The 18668-nt window shown below is 42.1% G+C and overlaps 1 protein-coding gene across 3 annotated transcripts in view; it reads right to left on the bottom strand.

The window, feature by feature from the left end:
- The window catches only part of LOC122789199 (solute carrier family 22 member 15-like), a 1485835-nt gene that overhangs the window by 1261992 nt on the left and 205175 nt on the right, over window positions 1–18668 (bottom strand). For all 3 annotated transcript variants that reach the window (XM_044056469.1, XM_044056468.1, XR_006362790.1), the window contains exon 3: window positions 5678–5810. In XM_044056469.1, coding sequence (XP_043912404.1) covers window positions 5678–5810 — 133 coding nt within the window. The remainder of the gene's footprint in view (window positions 1–5677; window positions 5811–18668) is intronic.

Raw genomic sequence — 18668 nt, 5'->3', positions numbered from 1 at the left:
TCTTTTGTTTGTCCGGGGTTAAAAGGCCATCTGGGATGCTGTATTCAGTCTTACACCCAGAAAGCACATGTCCTGAGAGGGTACTAGACTGGACTTTATTTCGTTCACAGAATACCCCAGGCATCTTAGCACTGCTATCACATATTCCAAATGATGAAGAAGCTCTTCCTTCCTTGAGCCAGAATCAGGCAGTCGTCCAAATAAGGATAGATCTGTATTCCTTTTAGCCTGAAGAAAGCTATCACTGGAGCCAGAACTTTCGTGAACACTCTGGGCAGTAGATAAGCCAAAGGGCAATGCAGAGAACTGATAGTGAGAAGTCCCAGCTCGAAAACGCAGATACTTCCTGCAACTTAGTCTGATAGGAACATGAAGGTAAGCCTCCTTGAGATCCAAAGTTACCATCCAATGATCTTTGCCCAGCAGAGGTAAAAGCTGTTGTAACGTCAACATTTTGAACTTGGGAATGTCCAGATAAGTGTTGAGGATAGATAAATCCAAAATTGGTCTCCACGTGTTCCCCTTCTTTGGTACTAGGAACAGGCGAGAATAAAATCCTAGGCCCACTTCTGGCATAGGGACCGGCTGTATGGCCCCTAGTTGAAGTAACAGAGAAATTTGCTTGAGAGCCTCTATTCTTTGTTGAGGAGGAACGTCTGGCATGCCTCTGAAAGGAGGCAAGGTATGGAAATAAAACCTGTAACCTTGGTGTATGATATCCAATACCCATTTGTCTTGGGTAATTAAACTCCAATTTTCTTTGAAAAGTGCCAACCTTCCTCCCAAAGGTGCTGCCAGACGAGAAGGCTCTGGCAGCTGAAAAGGTAGGTCATTGGGTCTGTTTACGAAAGGACTGACCCCTGCCCTCACCAGAAGACTGTGCAGGAGAACTCCCTGTTCTAGGCCTGAAAGAGCCCTGAGCTCTGCCCCTACCACGTCTAGATCTACCCCTAGACTGGGAATCATAAGAAGGATACGTCCACCCTTTAGCAGGCCAATTTCTACTAAACTTTGGAGGCTGAACCTGCAAAAAATCTTTAACAGTCTGCATAGACTTAGCCTTGTCTTCCATTTTCTTTAAAACTGCCTCAACAGGAGAACCAAACAACACATCAGATTGTAAAGGAGCATCTAAAATCCTTGCTTTAACATGGTCAGATAAATTTTGATCCCTCAGCCAGGCGTGCCTGAAGAACTGACCCAGTGGCAGCCACCCTAGACGAGGCCTGTACAGCATCAAAACCACATTGCAAAGAATGCTTACCCACCTGTTCAGAAACATGTACCAAATCTTGTAACTCTTTACAATCAATACCTTCCGCCAGAGCATCAACCTTAGACTTCAACTGTGAAAGGAGATAGTTTTGGTATTTTAACATGTGAAACTGGCAATTCAAAGCCCTCATAGCCAGAGTGGAAGAAGTATAAACTTTCTTTCCCCATCTATCCAAGGCCCTGGCTTCCTTATCTGCAGGAACCGGATTCTTGACAACAGAAGCCTTAACACCTTTAGGCCCCTGGCTAACAGTTTCTGGGTCTGCCCTAGGACTCTTAAAAGATACTTATGAACTTCAGGCACCCTGCAATACCTATCCGGTTTAACAGGAGCAGGAGGCAAAGAATCAGGATTAAGAGAAGCTTCTGTAAAAACATCTTCCACTACATCCAAAACAGGAGGTATAGCCAACGGCCTATGCTGGGGTAAAACAAAAATTCCTAAGCCTTTTCCTGGAATCAGAGAAGTCCTGACCTTCCCACTTAAAATGCTCCCTCATGGAATGAAGAGTTTCTGAAAAGAAAAATCCTCAGGAGGAGAAGCAGAAGGAGTAGAATCATCCACATCAGAATCAGAATAAGGAGAGTACTCCTGCAAGTCTTCAGCAGTAGACTCTGAAACATCCGAAGCCTGCTCAAAACTCCCTAGCTCAGGCTCCACCCTAGGTCTCTTATCAGGAGGGGGCAAAGAACCCCTAATCAAAGAAATCAAATCTTCTGCCATTTTAAGCATATGCTTCTTGGGCACAGTTCCAGAAGAACTAGGGGTGACACCAGCTGAAGCTAAACCTGGCCTGCCTCTAGGAGAAGCCTTGGAAACAGAAGGAGAGGGCCTAACCACCCTAGGCAGGGAGGGGAGTATAGTAACCTGAGAAGCCCCATCACCCTGACCTGCCTCCTGAGAGGCCACATCCTGCAATAACAAGGTCTCTCCCTGGGATCCCAAAGAAACCTCCGGTGGAACCACCGGCTCCACCGACACCTCTAAAGAACCGGCGTCCGGAACGGACGGTTCTTCTAGCCTAGGCTTAACTGCTTTGTCCTTGCGCTTCTTCGAAGAAGCGGGCGTCGGAGCATCCGACGGCATTTTATAATTGCATCGCTTCCCGAAGACTAACCTGGCACAATCTAATCTCCTCTTTATAGTGCGCTTATTGAATCTAGCACAAGAGCGACACCCAACAACGTCGTGCTCAGGCCCTAAACAAGGAATACACAAAGTATGATAATCTCTATGCGGTATCTGTTTCCCACAAGAAATGCAGTTATTCACTTTTTCTGACATCCGTTTAACCACTGAGGCAAGAAAAAACCAAAATATTCCCCAACGGGGTACTTAGCCAACTTTGACTCGGTCTGAAACTCCGGAATCGAAAAATTTCAGAACGCCAACCGGCACTTGCAATACTGCTTCTGCATCGGACCATGCGGCAAAAAAGACTGAGGATATGACGTCGGTCATGCGCATTTGTACCCTGACGTCCTGATGTCAGTCAAATGCGCCTTGACCGACGTCAGCCTTATACTTTGATATTCGGGCCGACCGAGGACAGCGGACTACCCAAGTGTAAGGACTGCAGCAATGTGAGATGAAGAACATCAGGAGTACCATAGATTTTTTGGATGTTACTGTTTACCGTAACGCAGATGATACTCTAAGTACAAAAACATTTAGAAAATACCCTCAATACAATACCTTGTTACACGCCTCCAGTATGCACCCGAACCACACCATCCGCAACATCCCTAAGTCTCAATTTATGCGTATCAGACGCATTTGTTCATCTCATGATGAATTTGAACATGAAAGACTTGATTTATACCATAGATTTCAGGACAGAGAATATAGAGACATAGATATATATCAAGCTAGTTCATGGAGCAAAACCATAGACAGGAGAACATTATTACAATACAAAAAATCAGAGCATGCTCATCAGGATTCTATCTTGAGATTTGTCACCACATATGGCAGGAACCAACCTATTGTCAGGGATATACTTAATTGCAACTGGAAAATTCTTTTGGCTAATGACACTTTAAGGTCAATACTAGGCCCTCAATGTCAAATGTCAGAAGAGGCAAGAATTTGGGAGGGCTATTTTCACATTACAAAAACAGAGAAGGAGGAGATGCGATATATCATCAGACCACTATCAGTGGTGATAAACTAATTGGTACTTTTCCATGTGGTCACTGCTGCTCCTGTTTACAAGTTAGTACACTAAAAGAATTCACCAGTGCCAACATCAATCGGGTATTTAAAACCAGGGTGTTTGGTAATTGCAGCAGTACATGGGTTATTTACTTAGCTACCTGCCAATGTAAAGCTTTTTATGTTGGTCAAACCTCTAGGTCTCTTAGAATAAGGATGACAGAACATCGTAGTGACACGAGGAACAAAAAAGAAACAAATGCTTTATACAGACACACAATACAACATCCCAATGCCCAGTTTATGTTCATGATCATTGACAAAATTCAGGGAGATAGAACAACCAACAGGGTTGGCACACCATTTTAAACCACAAGGAACAATATTGGATAACCAACCTTGGATGTTTATTCCCCCCAGGTCTGAATGACCATCTGTGAGTTTCACTGAACACTGGAGGATTTCATAATCATGGTTACAACAACAAACATTCATATAGATCAAGAATTAGTACGAACCATTCAATGGTGGTTAGGCCTACCAACGCTCATATTATACTCTATAAAGCATGACAAAAATTGTTCAGGATACAAATATGTATGGTTTGGTATTCGTATCTGGTATGTTGGCGTTAAACATTGAGTATTGTACAATTACAATGTTGAACTTGTATTATCTACAAGCATATTATTTCAATTTATTATAATCTATAATATTAGCTAAGAATGAGGCCACTATACTCTTTTTGCCTTATTTTGTAATATATTATATAATCAGTACTTGGTTCATTATTATTCAGTTCTTTTGAACTTGTGGTTATCACCCTTCAAAATATATATATACTAGTGGTATATATTTTCTGCTTTTTTACACAATGATATGCATTCACAAATAGTGACTATGGTATTGGTCTATTACCTTGTAATATGTATGTCATATAATGGCTTACTTCCAGAGCTTTGATTTTTATCTTTAAAAATATGACTTAATATCTACACCTCTGGCATTTTTATGTCACTGGTCATATGCTTTAAATCAAGAATGGAACATGCACTTTGTTACTCCAGCCACTGGGTGGTGCTGTAATATTACTTCCAGGTAATCAGAGACTAGTATAAATGCAGGCTGCTTCATTTCATTCAAAAAAAACTTTATTGTATTCATTGATAAAGGCTGAATAGCCGAAACCGGTCTGGATTTGAAGGAATTATAAATAAATAATCATTATTTCTTCATTACTGCGTGTTCACTATCGTTTTTTGCTGGTCGTTGGTGGTTTACATTGTTGGCTTGACCCTGCATGCCATCCTTGCGGAGCGTATGGTTGTTTGCTAAAATCTAGCTACAACCACCTGAACTGGCAGAGTGAGCAGTATGTGTAAAGGAAGTAGTAAAACAGAAAACAAGTTACTATTTATGAAGACTGCTCAAGAGGTCAGCTGCAAAGCCACTAACAATCGCAGCAGACCAGGTGAGAAGTGTTCCTGTACGACTGGAATATCTCATCATTCTACCTCCATATATCTAGTATAACTAGGAAGTGACGATAGGTCACTCTAGTGTTGTGTCTTTCGGCTTTTCCCGGTTAGGGGTCGCCACAGCGGTGTGTGTAGAAAAAAATACTACACATGACTTTTCAGAGCCTGCTCCCGGATGTTGGGAAATGTGCCTTGGAAGAGTTTAATTCATTTTGTTCTTATTAACATTATGGCTGAATGGTAGACACATCTGAAAAGGTCAATGCATTACATATAATCCCAAGGCAAAATAATGACAATGGGGATCATTATTTCCACCTCCAACCACATATTGGCACTTTACCAACCCCTCCGCACCAAGTTAGCAAAGGTAACAAAGTCAAACAATGAAAGAAATTAACAGCAAGTTACGTTTTCTGCTCTAAGCAATACTACACAAATCTAAAGAGCTGCAGGATATGGCCTAGCTTGCAGCAGAAATGTTCACTGTGGATCAGTTTACTAGCCTGGCTGATGAAATAAAGATACCAGTGAATACTAAAAGAAGAGTGTTAGGAATTATGAGCACATCTAGAAGTCTGTACTTGTTAACCATGATACATTATTGTTAACAACATGCAAGCAAAAGTTCTGGGGCCTTACCAATGTCATCATCCAGGTTTCCATTTCAAGATGGAAAAAAGAAATCTTCAAAGCAAGCTAAACTATCTCCAGTAGATAAGCATATTAAGTATTACATACAAGGTAAGAAGAGCACTTATGATCTTACCTGCCAGAAATACTGGTTTCCTGCCCAGTTTATCTGACAAAGGTCCGAATGAAACATTTCCAATGAGAAGCCCAGCAAAAAACAACGATCCAGCCAAATGAACCTTATAAGCATCTTCTTTAATTAAGAACCACTGTCAAGAAATCAAAATGGGATCTCCTTAGCAAAAACATCAAAACACTGACATCACTACTCAAAAGCAGGGACAGTTGAGAAACAGATTAAAACAAGAACAGTACAAGCAAAACATTTTCAATCTATAGCGATGATTTGGGATTCAGAAAATAATGAAGTGCGTCACCTAGTAAACAGGCAACATTATAGACTGCCTATGTTCTGCCATCATCTCCTTATGAAAGTACAATTGTGGAACAACTTACCACAACAGTAGATGTCCTATTGGTCACTGCTGAAGTATTACGACATACGGGTTGTCATTGTGAATGTCCGGCTGAGGTAATAAAGCTTTACTTTCCCTAGGTCATACATCCGATGGATGACCTCAGCTCGTATGGGTTGGGTATAAAGATGGACATAAGTGCAGAACCTAAGGCCATCTCCAAGTCAGTGGCCTGAAGACAGACAGGAGACTGGTCAGCTAGGAGAGGTGTAGCTCAAATCGCCAAGAAAACTCCCCCATACCCATGGGAGAGACAGCTGCAGATGGAAGTAAGATAGAGAAGAAAGGATTGAGGGTGAGGCAGAATACTGCACCAAGTCCTGACTAAAATCACTGTTGCAGTATTCCTGACATATGTGCGATTCCCAGAGCTGAAGGAGGAAGGAAGGGTGGTTGGTTGTAGAATTTGGTAAAGGCACATACAGAGGACCAAGTGGCCACCTCCAAGATAGACTTGAAGTCTATTCCCTAGTGGAAAGCTTATGAGGAAGAGAATGCCTTAGTAAAATGTGCTTTAGAGCAGGAAAGCAAGGTCTTACCATGATGTCAGGAGCAGAAAGACAGCCTTTGAAATGCAGGCTGCAACAGATTAAGACTAGCTGTCCCACCTCTGAAAAAGAAATAATATAAACACCTGGTTAGTCTTGCTAAAGGATTTTGTTTTGTCCAGGTAAAATATAAGTTGCCTGTGAATGCCCACAGAAAGTACAGTTGTGTACACTTACCATAAATGTAGATGTTCAAGTGTATTCACTGTTGCAGTCATCACATTTGGGTTATCTGCTTGCAGTAGCTCTCAGTCGGCCTGATTATCAAAGTCTTGGGTCCTTTATCGGTTGCTGTCTCATCTTCCGTAACGTCAGGTAGTCAGGGGTATAAAGCATGCAGCCAACGCCGTTACTCCAACAAAAAAGCAAATACACCAAAAAGCTTTTAAGCATAGTAAAGGAGAGTAGAGGTATAGCCAAAGAAGTCAGGAGGCTGGAGGGAGGGTAACCAGGACTGCAACAGTGAATACACTCTAACATCTACATTTATGGTAAGTATACACAACTGTACTATGTTCTTCATGTTTCACTGTTGCAGTCATCACATTTAGGTAGATTCCCAAAGCTAAGGATGGGAGGTGGAATTTAGATAGCATTAGGACCAGCTATAAGGCCCTGCAAGACTGCAGTGGGAAAGCCAGCTCTGGATTTAGAGAAAATTGGCAAATGGTAATGCTTGGTGAAAGTATGTACAGAACTCCAGGTAGCAGCTTCTAGGATGTCTCTGGTAGGGACACCTCTAAGTAAGGCTGTAGAGGTAGATGCAGCCCTGGTTGAATGGGGTCTAATCCCCTGTGGGATGGTTTTTCCATGGTGCTTATCGCAGAAATGAATGCAATGGCCTATCCATTTAGAAATGGTTTGCTTTGAAATAGCCTTCCCCTCTGCCCCCGCAGCAAATGCCACCAGCAGTTGTTCAGATTTCCTTTGAGGTTTAGTGCTGCCCAAGTAAAATCTAAGTTGTCTGTGCACATCTAAGGAGTACAGTATCCGTTCCCCTTTGTTCCGTGGATTAGAAAAGAAGGTTGGTAAATGAATGGATTTATTAAGAGCCACACTGGATACCACCTTGGGCATGAAGGTGGGATTGGTCCTGAGGGATACCCTGTCCGCATGAAAGATGATGAAAGGCTCCACTGCCATAAGGGCCTGTAATTCAAATACCCTTCTTGCTGAAGTAATTGTTAAAAGGAATGCTGTTTTCCAAGAAAGGAATTTTAACTATGCACTTGCAGCTGGCTCAAAAGGAGGAAGAGTGAGTTTTCCCAATACAAAGTTAAGGTCCCAGGCTAGAGTTGGGGCTCTCCTGTGTGGTCTTACATTTTTGGCCCCTCTGAGGAACTGCTTGAGCAGTGGGTGGGAAAATAAGGGGGGGGGTTCTGTATTGTAATGAGCTGAAATGGCTGAGGCGTGAATTCTGATGGAGGAAAAGGAAAGGCCCTCGTGAAGCATCTCAGTTAAGTATTGAATAATCTGAGGTAAATTGGGAGCTGCTGTGGCCATCCCTTGAGTTTGGTTCCAGGCACAGAATCTTTTCCACTTTTCAGCAAAAGATTTTCTAGTACTAGGCCTCCTTGCCTTCAAAATGACATTCAACACTTGTTTACTGGGGGATGGTAATAGAGAGATTAGGCAATTAGCCAGGCTGCCAGGTTCAGGGTTAGAAGCTGGGGGTGTAGAATATGGCTCTCCTGCTGTGACAGCAAGGTAGGGGTCTGAGGCAGGTGCCATGGGGCTAGCAGTGACACAATGGGCAAGAGGGGGTACCAGTGTTGGCATGGCCAGTCTGGTGCAATCAGTATCATCCTTGGTTTGTCCTGTTTGATCTTTAGTAGTACTTTGTAGAGGACATGCAAAGGAGGAAAGGCATAAACTGAAAGATTTTTCCAGCTGAAGGACAGAGCATCCACTTTCCAAGCTTTGTTTGTGGGGAGTCCTTGTGCAGAGATTTGTCCAATTAGTAGTTCTGGGGAGAGGCAAACAGGTCTATATCTCGGCTCCCCCATTTGTTTATCAACATGTTGAAAGTCTTTGATTCCAGTTTCTTCCACTCATGTGGGTCCATAAGATTTCTGCTTAGTTCATCTGCCAGTGTATTTAGTTTTCCTGGCAGGAACTGAGCCTGTAGATGCACTTGGTAGCTCAAGGCTGTGTTCCACAGAGCCATGGCAAGTCTGCAGCGGGGGTAAGAATGGGTACCCCCCCCCGTTTTGTTTATGTACTACATAACAGTGGTGTTGTCAGTATTTACCATTAATTGTCCTGAAGGAATGTGGTCCTTGAAGGCTGTCAGAGCATTCTGTACAGCTAACATTTCGTTTTGCTTGATATGCAGGTGCACTTGACTTGGGTTCCATTTGCCCTGAATGCACTTCTCTGCCAGGTGAGCCCCCCATGTATAGTCTGACACATCTGTTGTTAGGGTTTGGGTGGCAGGGGGTAGAGTGAATGGTAGTCCCTTGTTTTGGTGGCAGGCCTCTGCCCACCAAAGGAATTCTAACCGTAGGCAAGGTATGATAGGAATCATTACTTCTAGATCCTGAGAATGTTGACACCATAGGCTTTTTAAATACCATTGTAGTTTCCTCATATGCAGTCTTGCATATGGAATTAGTAGAATGCAGGAGGCCATGAACTCCAAGGCTTGCAGTATTTGTCTTGCAGATAGCAGGTTTTTTGTGGCCACTAGTTTGAAGTAAGTTGTCAAATTAATTTGTTTCTCTGGCATGAGGCAAGCCATCTGGGAAGCTGTGTTTAAGCTTGCTCCCAGGAATATAATTTGCTGACAGGGTACCAGATGTGATTTCCTTTCATTTATGGTGTACCCCAGACAAGTTAGCACCTCTTGTACAAATGCCAGATGATTCAAAAGTATGTCCTGGCTTTCTCCCTGAATTAGACAATCATCCAGGTATGGGTATATTTGAATATTTCTTTGCCTGCAAAATGCAATGACTGGAGCTAGGCACTTTGTGAATACCCTGGGAGCAGTGGATAAGACAAAGGGCAATGCAGAGAACTGATAGTGCATGTAGCCTGCTTTGAAACGTAGGTATCTTCTGCAAGATTCACTGATTGGGATGTGCAGGTAGGCTTTTAAATCCAGTGTTGCCAACCAGGCATCTTTGCCTAGCATAGGAAGCTACTAGTGAAGAGTTAGCATCTTGAATTTTGGAATCACCAAAAAGGTGTTTAAGATAGGTCAAGAATAAGATGCCATGAGTTATCTTTTCTGGGCACCAGGAAAAGTCTCGAGTAGAAACCTTGTCCCTTTTCCTCTTCTGGTACAGTTTGAATAGCCTTTATGCTTGAAAGAGAGTACTTGCTTTTGAGACTCTGCCTCCTGATTTGGGGGTAGATCTGGCCAACCGTTTGGGGTTGGGAACATGTGGAAGTGAAATCTGTATCCTTGGGAAACTATATTTAAAACCCATTTATCCTGGGTAATGAGTTCCCAGTTTTTTGCCTAAAGAGCAAACATTTCCCCTGAAGGAGCAGTCAGTTGAGAAGTGCTTAGAAATTTTAAAGTTAAGTCATTGAGACAGTTTACCATAGGTGGAGTCTCACTACTCCCTGATTTGGAAGTGGGAGCCCCCCCCCCACTGCTTAGTTCTGTGAGTAACCTGGGACTGAAGCCTGGATGTTCTGCTGGTTCTGGGTTTGGATTGAGAAGGCCAGGAAGAGGTAGGAAAGGACCAATTCTTAGAGGGTCAATGCCTACTAAATCTTGGAGTGTGTACTTGCAGGAAATCTTTAACAGTTTGCATAGATTTATCTTTTTCCCCCATCTTTAAGAACAACTTCTGCTTTGTTGCCAAACAGGCGGTCCAGATTTAAGGGAGCATCCAGCAATTTAGCTTTAACATGATCTGGCAAGGATTGCTCCTTAAGCAAAGCATGTCTTCTAAGTACAGACCCAGTGACAGCAGCCCTTCAAGATACCTCTAGTGAATCAAAACCACATTGCAAAGAATGTTTTCCAACCTGTTCAGCAGAATGCATTCAATCCTGTAAATCTTTATTTTCAGCACAGTCAGGAATCAACATAATTTTCTGTTTAAGCAATCCAATAATATGTTGCCGATGCTTTAACATACAAAACTGGCAATTTAAGGCCCTAATGGCCAAGGCTGCAGAAGTGTATGCCTTCTTACCCCATATATCCAGTGCCCTGGAGTCTCTATCAGAGGGGGTAGGATTTTTGGCAGCAGTAGCCTTAATGCCCTTGGGTCCCTGTGAAATGGTCTCAGGATCCACAGTAGGATTTTTAAAAAGGAACTTGTGAGAGTCAGGAACCCTGTAATATCTATCATGTTTTCCGGGAGCAGGAGGTAAAGAGTCAGGGGCCAAGCTAGATTCCGAAAAGGCATCATCAACAATGTCTAGTACAGGAGGGATAGCTAAAGGCCTGTGCTGGGGCAGGAGTAAGAGATCCCTAAGCCTCTTTTTAGAATCTGAGTAATCCTGGCTTTCCCAATGAAAATGCTGCCTAAGAGTATGCAAGATTTCACCAAAAAGAGAAATCCTCTGGGGGGGGGGGGGGGGGCAGAGGGAATAGAGTCCTCTGCATCAGAATCCTCATAGGTAGACAAGGGTAAATCCTGGTCATCAGAGGAAACAGAAATTTCAGAATCCTGGTCAAACGTCAGATGGGTTTCCTTGTGAGGTTAAGATGCAGACCTCCCCTGATGAAATGCTAGACATGTGGCCCAGCCATAAGTGGAGGGCTAAGGGGGAGGTAGGCATTAACAGCAGACAAGTGAGCTTTTACAGACAAGTAGGCTAAGTTGGATCGAAGAATTATGCAGAAGTACTGCAGTGTAGTAGAGACCTGTACTGAGATCTTGACCAAAAAGGAAAACCTTTTCCACTTTGCAGTGTAAGATTTTCTAGTTTTCTAGTAGTGGGCTCCCTAGCCTGTTGTAGAATTTGTAAAATCTTTTCAGAGAAGAATTGCCTTTGAGGGATTTAAATCCTATCATAGAAAGGGTTACTCTGATGGATGTAAGATTCAGGTGGAAAAGCAATCCTTTTTGCAGAGTTATCATGTCTGGTTGTAAAGAAATTCTACTGTAGTTTCCTTTTGCCAGGTAGAATAGCAAGGGAAACCAATATGGTCTTGGTAGAGTTTGGGCGTTTCCTTTTGTGCCCCAAGAAGAATTTTTCTAAGAAGAGGCAAAGCATAGAGGAACTTTCCTGTCCACTGGAAAGAGAATGGATTTGTCCTACAGGCTGTGGGACACGGGTACCAGGTGCAGAACTGAGGGAGCGGATATTTGCTTGGTGAAGCAAAGCTGTCTGAGGAGTACAACACTGCAATTTGATGTTGCAGAAGACCTCTTTATTCAAAGTCCACTCATGCGGATCCTCCAGGAAGCAACTTAAGCAGTCAGTTAAGCACACTGTCCTACGAAGGGATGCATGTCAATGAACATGATTGTTCATTTGTGCTGCCTAATTCCGTGCCTCCCGAGATAACCTGCACAGTTGGTAAGACTTGGTGCCTCCCTGTTTACGTACTACATGATTGTGGTTTTGTCTGCGTACACCTGGAATGGTTATGGTCTCCAAAAGGTGGGCAAAAATTTGAACAGCTTGCAAGAGCGCTCTCATTTCCTTCAAGTCAATGTGTTCTTTCAGGAACTGGGACTTCACTTCCCCTGCACTCAGTGAGATTTAGTCCATGCCCAGCACAACTCATCAAAGGGATTTGTGTGAACCTGTTGAAGAGGATGAGGAGGTGTGAAAGGTAATCCTGGGCTGAGAATGACCGGTCCCAACAAATAAACTCCTCCTTGAAAAAAGGGAGGGGGAATCATTGTCCAATGGGTGGCAGTCCTGGAACCACATGGACTTCAGGTACCACTGGATTTTCCTCACGTGGAATCTGGTTGGGGAGTACAGGAATGGTGGCTGCCATGAATTCCAAAATTCCTTAACATCTCCCTTGCAGAATAACGAGTTGTGGAGGATAAACCTTAGAAGCAAATGGAAAGACTGAGAGCCTTCTCCTAGGGAAGGAAGGAATTCATTTTGTGTGTGTCCGGTCCACATCTCAGAAACACCAGGTCTTGTGTAGGAACAATGCATGATTTTGTGTAGTTTACAGTGAACCCCGGACCTGTCAGAAGATGGAGTGTGAATTGAAAACTGTAAAGAAGAACTTCTGGGGAAAAGAGCTTGGATCAGAAGGTAATCCAGGAAGGGGAAAATCTGAATTTCCTGTGTGTGACAAAGCTACTATAGGCACTAGCCACTTTGTGAACACTCATGGGCAGTGGAAAGACCAAAAGGCAGAGGAGTAAACTGAAAATGGAAGAAGCCAGAGAAAAACCTGAAGAATCTCCTGCAAGAGGGAAGGATAGGAATGTGCAAGTAGGTGACTTTCAGAACTAAGGACACTAACAAAGCCTGCAGGGAGATGAAATGTAGAAGAGTCTGAAAAAAAAAAAACAGCATTTTTAAAGAAAGTGCTTTTACACAAGTGTTCAGGATAGACAAGTCTAGGGTGAGTCTCTACTGCCCTTCTTTTCTTGGAACTAAAAAAAAAAATCCTGGAATAAAACCCTTTCCTCCATGAAATCTTTTGGGACTTGGGACCCTGATTCAAAAGGTCTTGAATAATAGGAGTCCGAAGGGATACTTGCTTTTGAGGAAGTAGTGGCATGCATCTCAAAACAGTAATGTTTTCCCCAAGATACGGCATAGCTGTCCATGATGATGGAAAGGACCTACTTGTCTGTGGTAACAGCTTCCCAAGACAAGCCAGGGAGAGTGAGAGCCTTTGAGAATAAAGGGGTAAAGGGGCAAAAGACAAGGGGAGGGATGCTGCAGGGGTAGTCACAGGTTTTTGTCTCTAAAAGAAGGCCTCCCATCTGGAGGTTCCCTTGATATTTTTTCAGAGCATCTTTTCCTAAGGGTTTTCCTTTGTTTCTGAATTGCCCCAGGATTCCTTCTAATGAAGAATGTAGACTTTACTAGTTCATAGGTTGGTACTATTCTATCGGGCCTATACAAGCCTAGCCATAACAATTCCCTGGCTATTTCTTCCCCATAGCAAGTAGGAACTGAGGACAGAAGAATCTGTCTTTAGTCTTTCATGGTCTTACCTTGGTCATGGAGAGTTTTGAACTGACTGGCCACCTGAGGACCAAACAATTAGCCTTTATCCAAAGGTCAATCCAGAATTTTGGAATTAAAATCCTCAAGTACAGGCTGACTGAAGCCAAGAATATCCACGGTTGACAGATCAAGTGGCACCTGCCCTAAAAGAAGCATCCACAGCATCATAACTGCACTTAATGCAGTGTCTGGCAATCTGAGTAGCCTACAAAAGCTCGCTCTGCATTTGATGCGTACAGTCTGCTGTAGGAGGACTGAAGATAACTTTAAGGCATTCAATACAGAGATCAAATAATTTGTCATTTGAGTCTGGAAATTAACTGCCCTAAAGACGAGTAGCAGAGGTGTAAACCTTTTCCCATCTATCCATTGGTTTCTTATATGGATATTTAAGGTCATCAGGGACATAGAAAAATCTGTTTGGTCTCTTAGGAGCTGGTGGTTGACAATCAGGTGCAGAAGAGGTGGACTGAAAGGCATCCTAGAAAGCCTCAAGGCCATGAGGGACTGGAGAAGGGGCAGGGGTACCCATCGCCAAGAGGATGTAATACCACTTCTGAACAGAGATCTGTGTGAATTGCCAATCAAAATGTTTTATCATGTTCTGTATAGTCTCACCAAAAGAAGCTCCCACAACAAGGGAATCAGGTGACAAGGAGTCCCTTTCATCACTAGAGTTGCCCTGGAGAATGCAGCTGTAAGGAATAGTCCAGAGAATGGTCAGAGTCACAGTCCTCATCAGTGGACTGGGACACTAGGGCATGTTTAAGATGAGTAGCCTGCAGATGCAGAGACCCAAAGGTGGGAGGTTTCCAAGGCATAATATAGTTTTGAATAAACCTTGTGAGAGGTCTGTCTGCTCCTTCTCTCTAGCTACTGGGGGGGGGGGCATATGCTTAGTCTTCTGCTTTTTGTTTTTTTTTTTGCCATGACATTCCCCAGTACATGAAATGTGGAGGCTTGGAACCAAGTCTAACCTCTATTTGAGAGCCTGAGATTTCTTCCCTAATTAAATTTGAGGGATGCCATGTGGCCCTTCAGAAATTACTATGTTTTTCTTCGGTGGCAGAGGGACATCAGAGGATGCACAGTTAGCCATCTTGGACTGGGCAAAATGTTAAAAATGCTGGGTCTAAAGAAAGGTGTTGAGAGTAGAGAGCCTAGACCTAAGGTTTTTTGGAACAAACAATTGACAGAGTAAGATTTGTGATCCTGTTCTGAGCCTAAGAAAAAAAAAAACCTTGTAAGGAATCTGCCTACCGCACTTGCACTTTTACCCCTCCTAGCTGACATCTACAACTTTAAAAAAAACATCAGCTAAAAAGGAAGACTCCTTAATGGGGTATTTATCTGGAGAATCAAACAAAGCAAAGGTATCAGTGATCAAACAATGAATAGTCCAACGGATGTACAACCTGCATTTGGGCTGGTGGCAAGGAGGTCTGAGAATCCACATTTGAACGGCCAACTTTTTACCCCAATGCATACAAGCTGAGGTCATGCATCAGACAAACAACCTATGGAAAGTAAAGAGATATTGCATAAGTAGCAGATACTCAATGGAAGGGAGCAACCACCATTTTGTGTGTGCATGTTATACATTTCTTAAAAATAAGCATCTGACCTAAAGGTTGCATATCATATCTAGCTCTGTAGCCCATTAATACTGGCCTGCTAAGGTGCATGGAAGTCCTCAGCTAAAGTATACTAAGCATACATTCCATGCCCCTCTTAAAAATGGCTGAAGTATTACAAGCCCAGAAAATGTACAATTAATCCTCAACATCTCCAGATATACATCTCCAACAATAGCAAGAATCTGTGAAACAAATTCTGTACAGCCTAACACATGTCTCAAATATTTAAAATTAACACTAGCAACTGAATAAAGATGATCTTGGGCATGTACAGCATCTATAAAGAAGAAATATCTCTGCTTATTTTTCATAGGTATTTTATTGTGATATTAGTCTGCAGTTAATTGTCAATGAATCAGACAAAATCTTGTACCCAGTACCTACCACTCACTTGTGTGTTTTTCTCATATCTTGCCTCCATTAACCACCCTATCCAAAGAGACCAAGCTGAAGGATGGATTTTAGTCAGATATATATATATATATATATATATATATATATATATATATATATATATATATATATATATATAAAACATTTATTTCAAGTGTCATGGGAGTCCATCCATGGAGCAGTTGTTCCCAGTAATCCAGATCAACACAGCTACTTTTACTTCCAAGGCTTGTGGGCGGTGTTAATATTTCCCAACCTATTCCATGCTTCACTCCTATCCAGATAAAAATCTAATATCACCCTTTCTAAATTCACCCCCCAAAAGATACTGAAAGAACAACAAGGCTTAGAAAGAGAGGGGGAAGAAGGATGACAGTCTAGACACCCTTGTAGAAAGGACATAGCAAACTCTGCCTTGGCCCTAAAGAAATGGTCAGCAGTATTTGGTCCAAGTGTAAAGAGAAGATGAAGTTGCTGCCTCCAGACTATTTCTAGAGTCTGTCCCCTTGCAAAAAGCAGCATAAGTAGCCACAGCCTTAATACATAGGGCTCTGATTTTCCATGATATGAATGGCATAAATAAAAACTGAATAGCATGAAACCATTTGGAAAGAATCAGTTTTAAGATTTACTATCCTGTACTCGACACACAGGCGGGTGAGTCCTCCAATGTTCAAAACAATGCAGCGAATGTCAGAATGCCAAATTCAGTACACCCGACACAAACATCGAACCTTGAAACTCCCTACCACTCTAGACCCGGGAATAAGTGTTATCATGGGTCCAGAAGGGGGTGGCAGGGGGGGGGGGGCTGGACAGTTGGTAATGTTGGCTTTCAACATTTCAAAGTTCACAATGTGGGACTCATACAGGTGGACTCAACTGCCTGTGTGCTGAGTACATGATAGTAAACCTGTTTTATTACTTACTGTCCCATTTTCTTAACCCTCACAAGAAATTAGCAACGGAATAAATGCCTGAAGTCTTTTTTTTTTTTTTTTTTTAACAGAGAATTAAGCCTTGTACCTTGCCTACCCCCAATATGAGGTGTCTGTAAACATCTAGAGTGCGCAGGACTTAACTTAAAAACACTGGGCTACTGAGTCAAAGTAAATTCTGAAACCACTTCAGAAAACAAGGTTGGGTGTCAAAGAAAATCCATCTTTATGAAAGATGACATGGAGCTGCGCCACCATGAGAGTCTGCAACTCCTAACTCTTTTTGCATAAGTTAGAGCAATGAGCAACACTGTTTTCCAGAATAACTAAATCAACCTTGTGACCTGGTTCAAAAAGAAGTACACATTTTTCCAGTACAAAGTTAAGATCCCTTGGAGGAGTAAATTGTTTTCTAGGTGGACAAATGTGTAACACCCCTTTCAGAAACTACTTAATTTGAGATGAAGAAAGGGGAATCCACTGACAGACAGGCAAAAATGACTGAAAGATGAATTTTAATATAAAAGTAAAATAATGTCAGAGGATAAAAACTCACAAATATCTGAGCCCCAAATGGATCTTCATTCACTATTGTACCAAACAGAGAATAGTTATCATTTAGCTATATTTTAGTAGCCGCCTTTAGTAATTGCTGCATGTCCTCAGAAAAAAAAAGTTGCCTAAAATATATTAAAATTCTATCACACAAGCTGTGAGCTGAAGAACATGAAGGTTGGAGTGGATCAGAGAGTTTTAAGTCCTGTGTGAGTAAATCCATCCTGCGAGGAAGCTTGTGGTAATTGCCCTTGGCCATTTTCAGAATATAGATGATAAAAAACAGCTGACCACCAAACATGAGAATTCACAGCAAACAGTGAGACATGCCGTTTATCTGGCACCTATATGTCTGCTTTTATACCGGCTTTACCTTGAGCACCAATAGTTGGACAGACCCATGGAAAGTGCCCTAAAGCTTTGGAAAATGTCCAGTCCTTGGAGTGATACTTGATATATAGCTAAGGTATTGCAAACACTACTTGCCAACATTTTAAAGTTCTGAAGAAAAAGTTCTTTAACAGACAACATTTTTGTATGGGAAGCCCATCAAAACCGGGTGATTTTTTTTTCTGTTATCTTTAAATGGCCCTTTCAGTTTCTTCTGTTGCTGGAGACAAGATTATGAGCCAACTCTTCATTTAACACCACCCCCATACACATATAGGGTTGCCACCTTTTTAAATGGCCATAGTGGGACATTTTCGGGACACGCATCGGATTTTACAGGCCGACACAAACCCACGGTCAGTACAAAGGATAGAACTTTCCTTTTTTGCCTAAATAAAAGCTTATTCTTGCAGCAGTTTAGTTGCTTAAACTGTTTCTTGTAACATGTAGGTATTTTAGATGCAGAAATAACTATTTTATGCAACTATTACATTACATATGGGGCATAATTATGTCCTACAATCTCAGGACATTTGCCATTTTTAGTATTTTTGGTCAGGACACAACTGCCCAAAGAGGGACTGTCCCTCGCAAAGTGGGACAGGTGGTAACCCTAACACATACTGACTCAACAAAGAAAAGGTCAAAGTTTATTCTTCCTAGTTCTTTCCATTATTTTCACAGTGATACAACTGCTCATAATACCCTTTCTTCTGGGCTAACTACCATATGGCCATTACAAACATCTTGAGTCCTCGTTATCATTCTGCTTACCATTTGATGTCTTAACCTAGCTGGCAGAAATATTTAATTCAAGAGAGTATTTTTAAAATCTTTTAAGCTGAAGTTCAACAACCTCTTAGCTTGTTCACCTTTATGTTCAAGATTAGGCAATCTCTTCTTACATTCAAAAAGAGACAAAATTAGTCAGGCTTTGTAATATTCTTAGTCCTGTGCAAGTTGGCTGGGAACATCTACAGAACATTGAATATTTTCCACTTTAGTCTT

The sequence above is a fragment of the Protopterus annectens genome, chromosome 14.part0, assembly GCF_019279795.1.
Source record: "Protopterus annectens isolate FY-2018-M chromosome 14.part0, PAN1.0, whole genome shotgun sequence".
Lineage (NCBI taxonomy): Eukaryota > Metazoa > Chordata > Ceratodontiformes > Protopteridae > Protopterus > Protopterus annectens.
The sequence above is the reverse complement of the archived record's forward strand: the minus strand, read 5'-3'. Positions and strand labels throughout refer to the sequence as shown.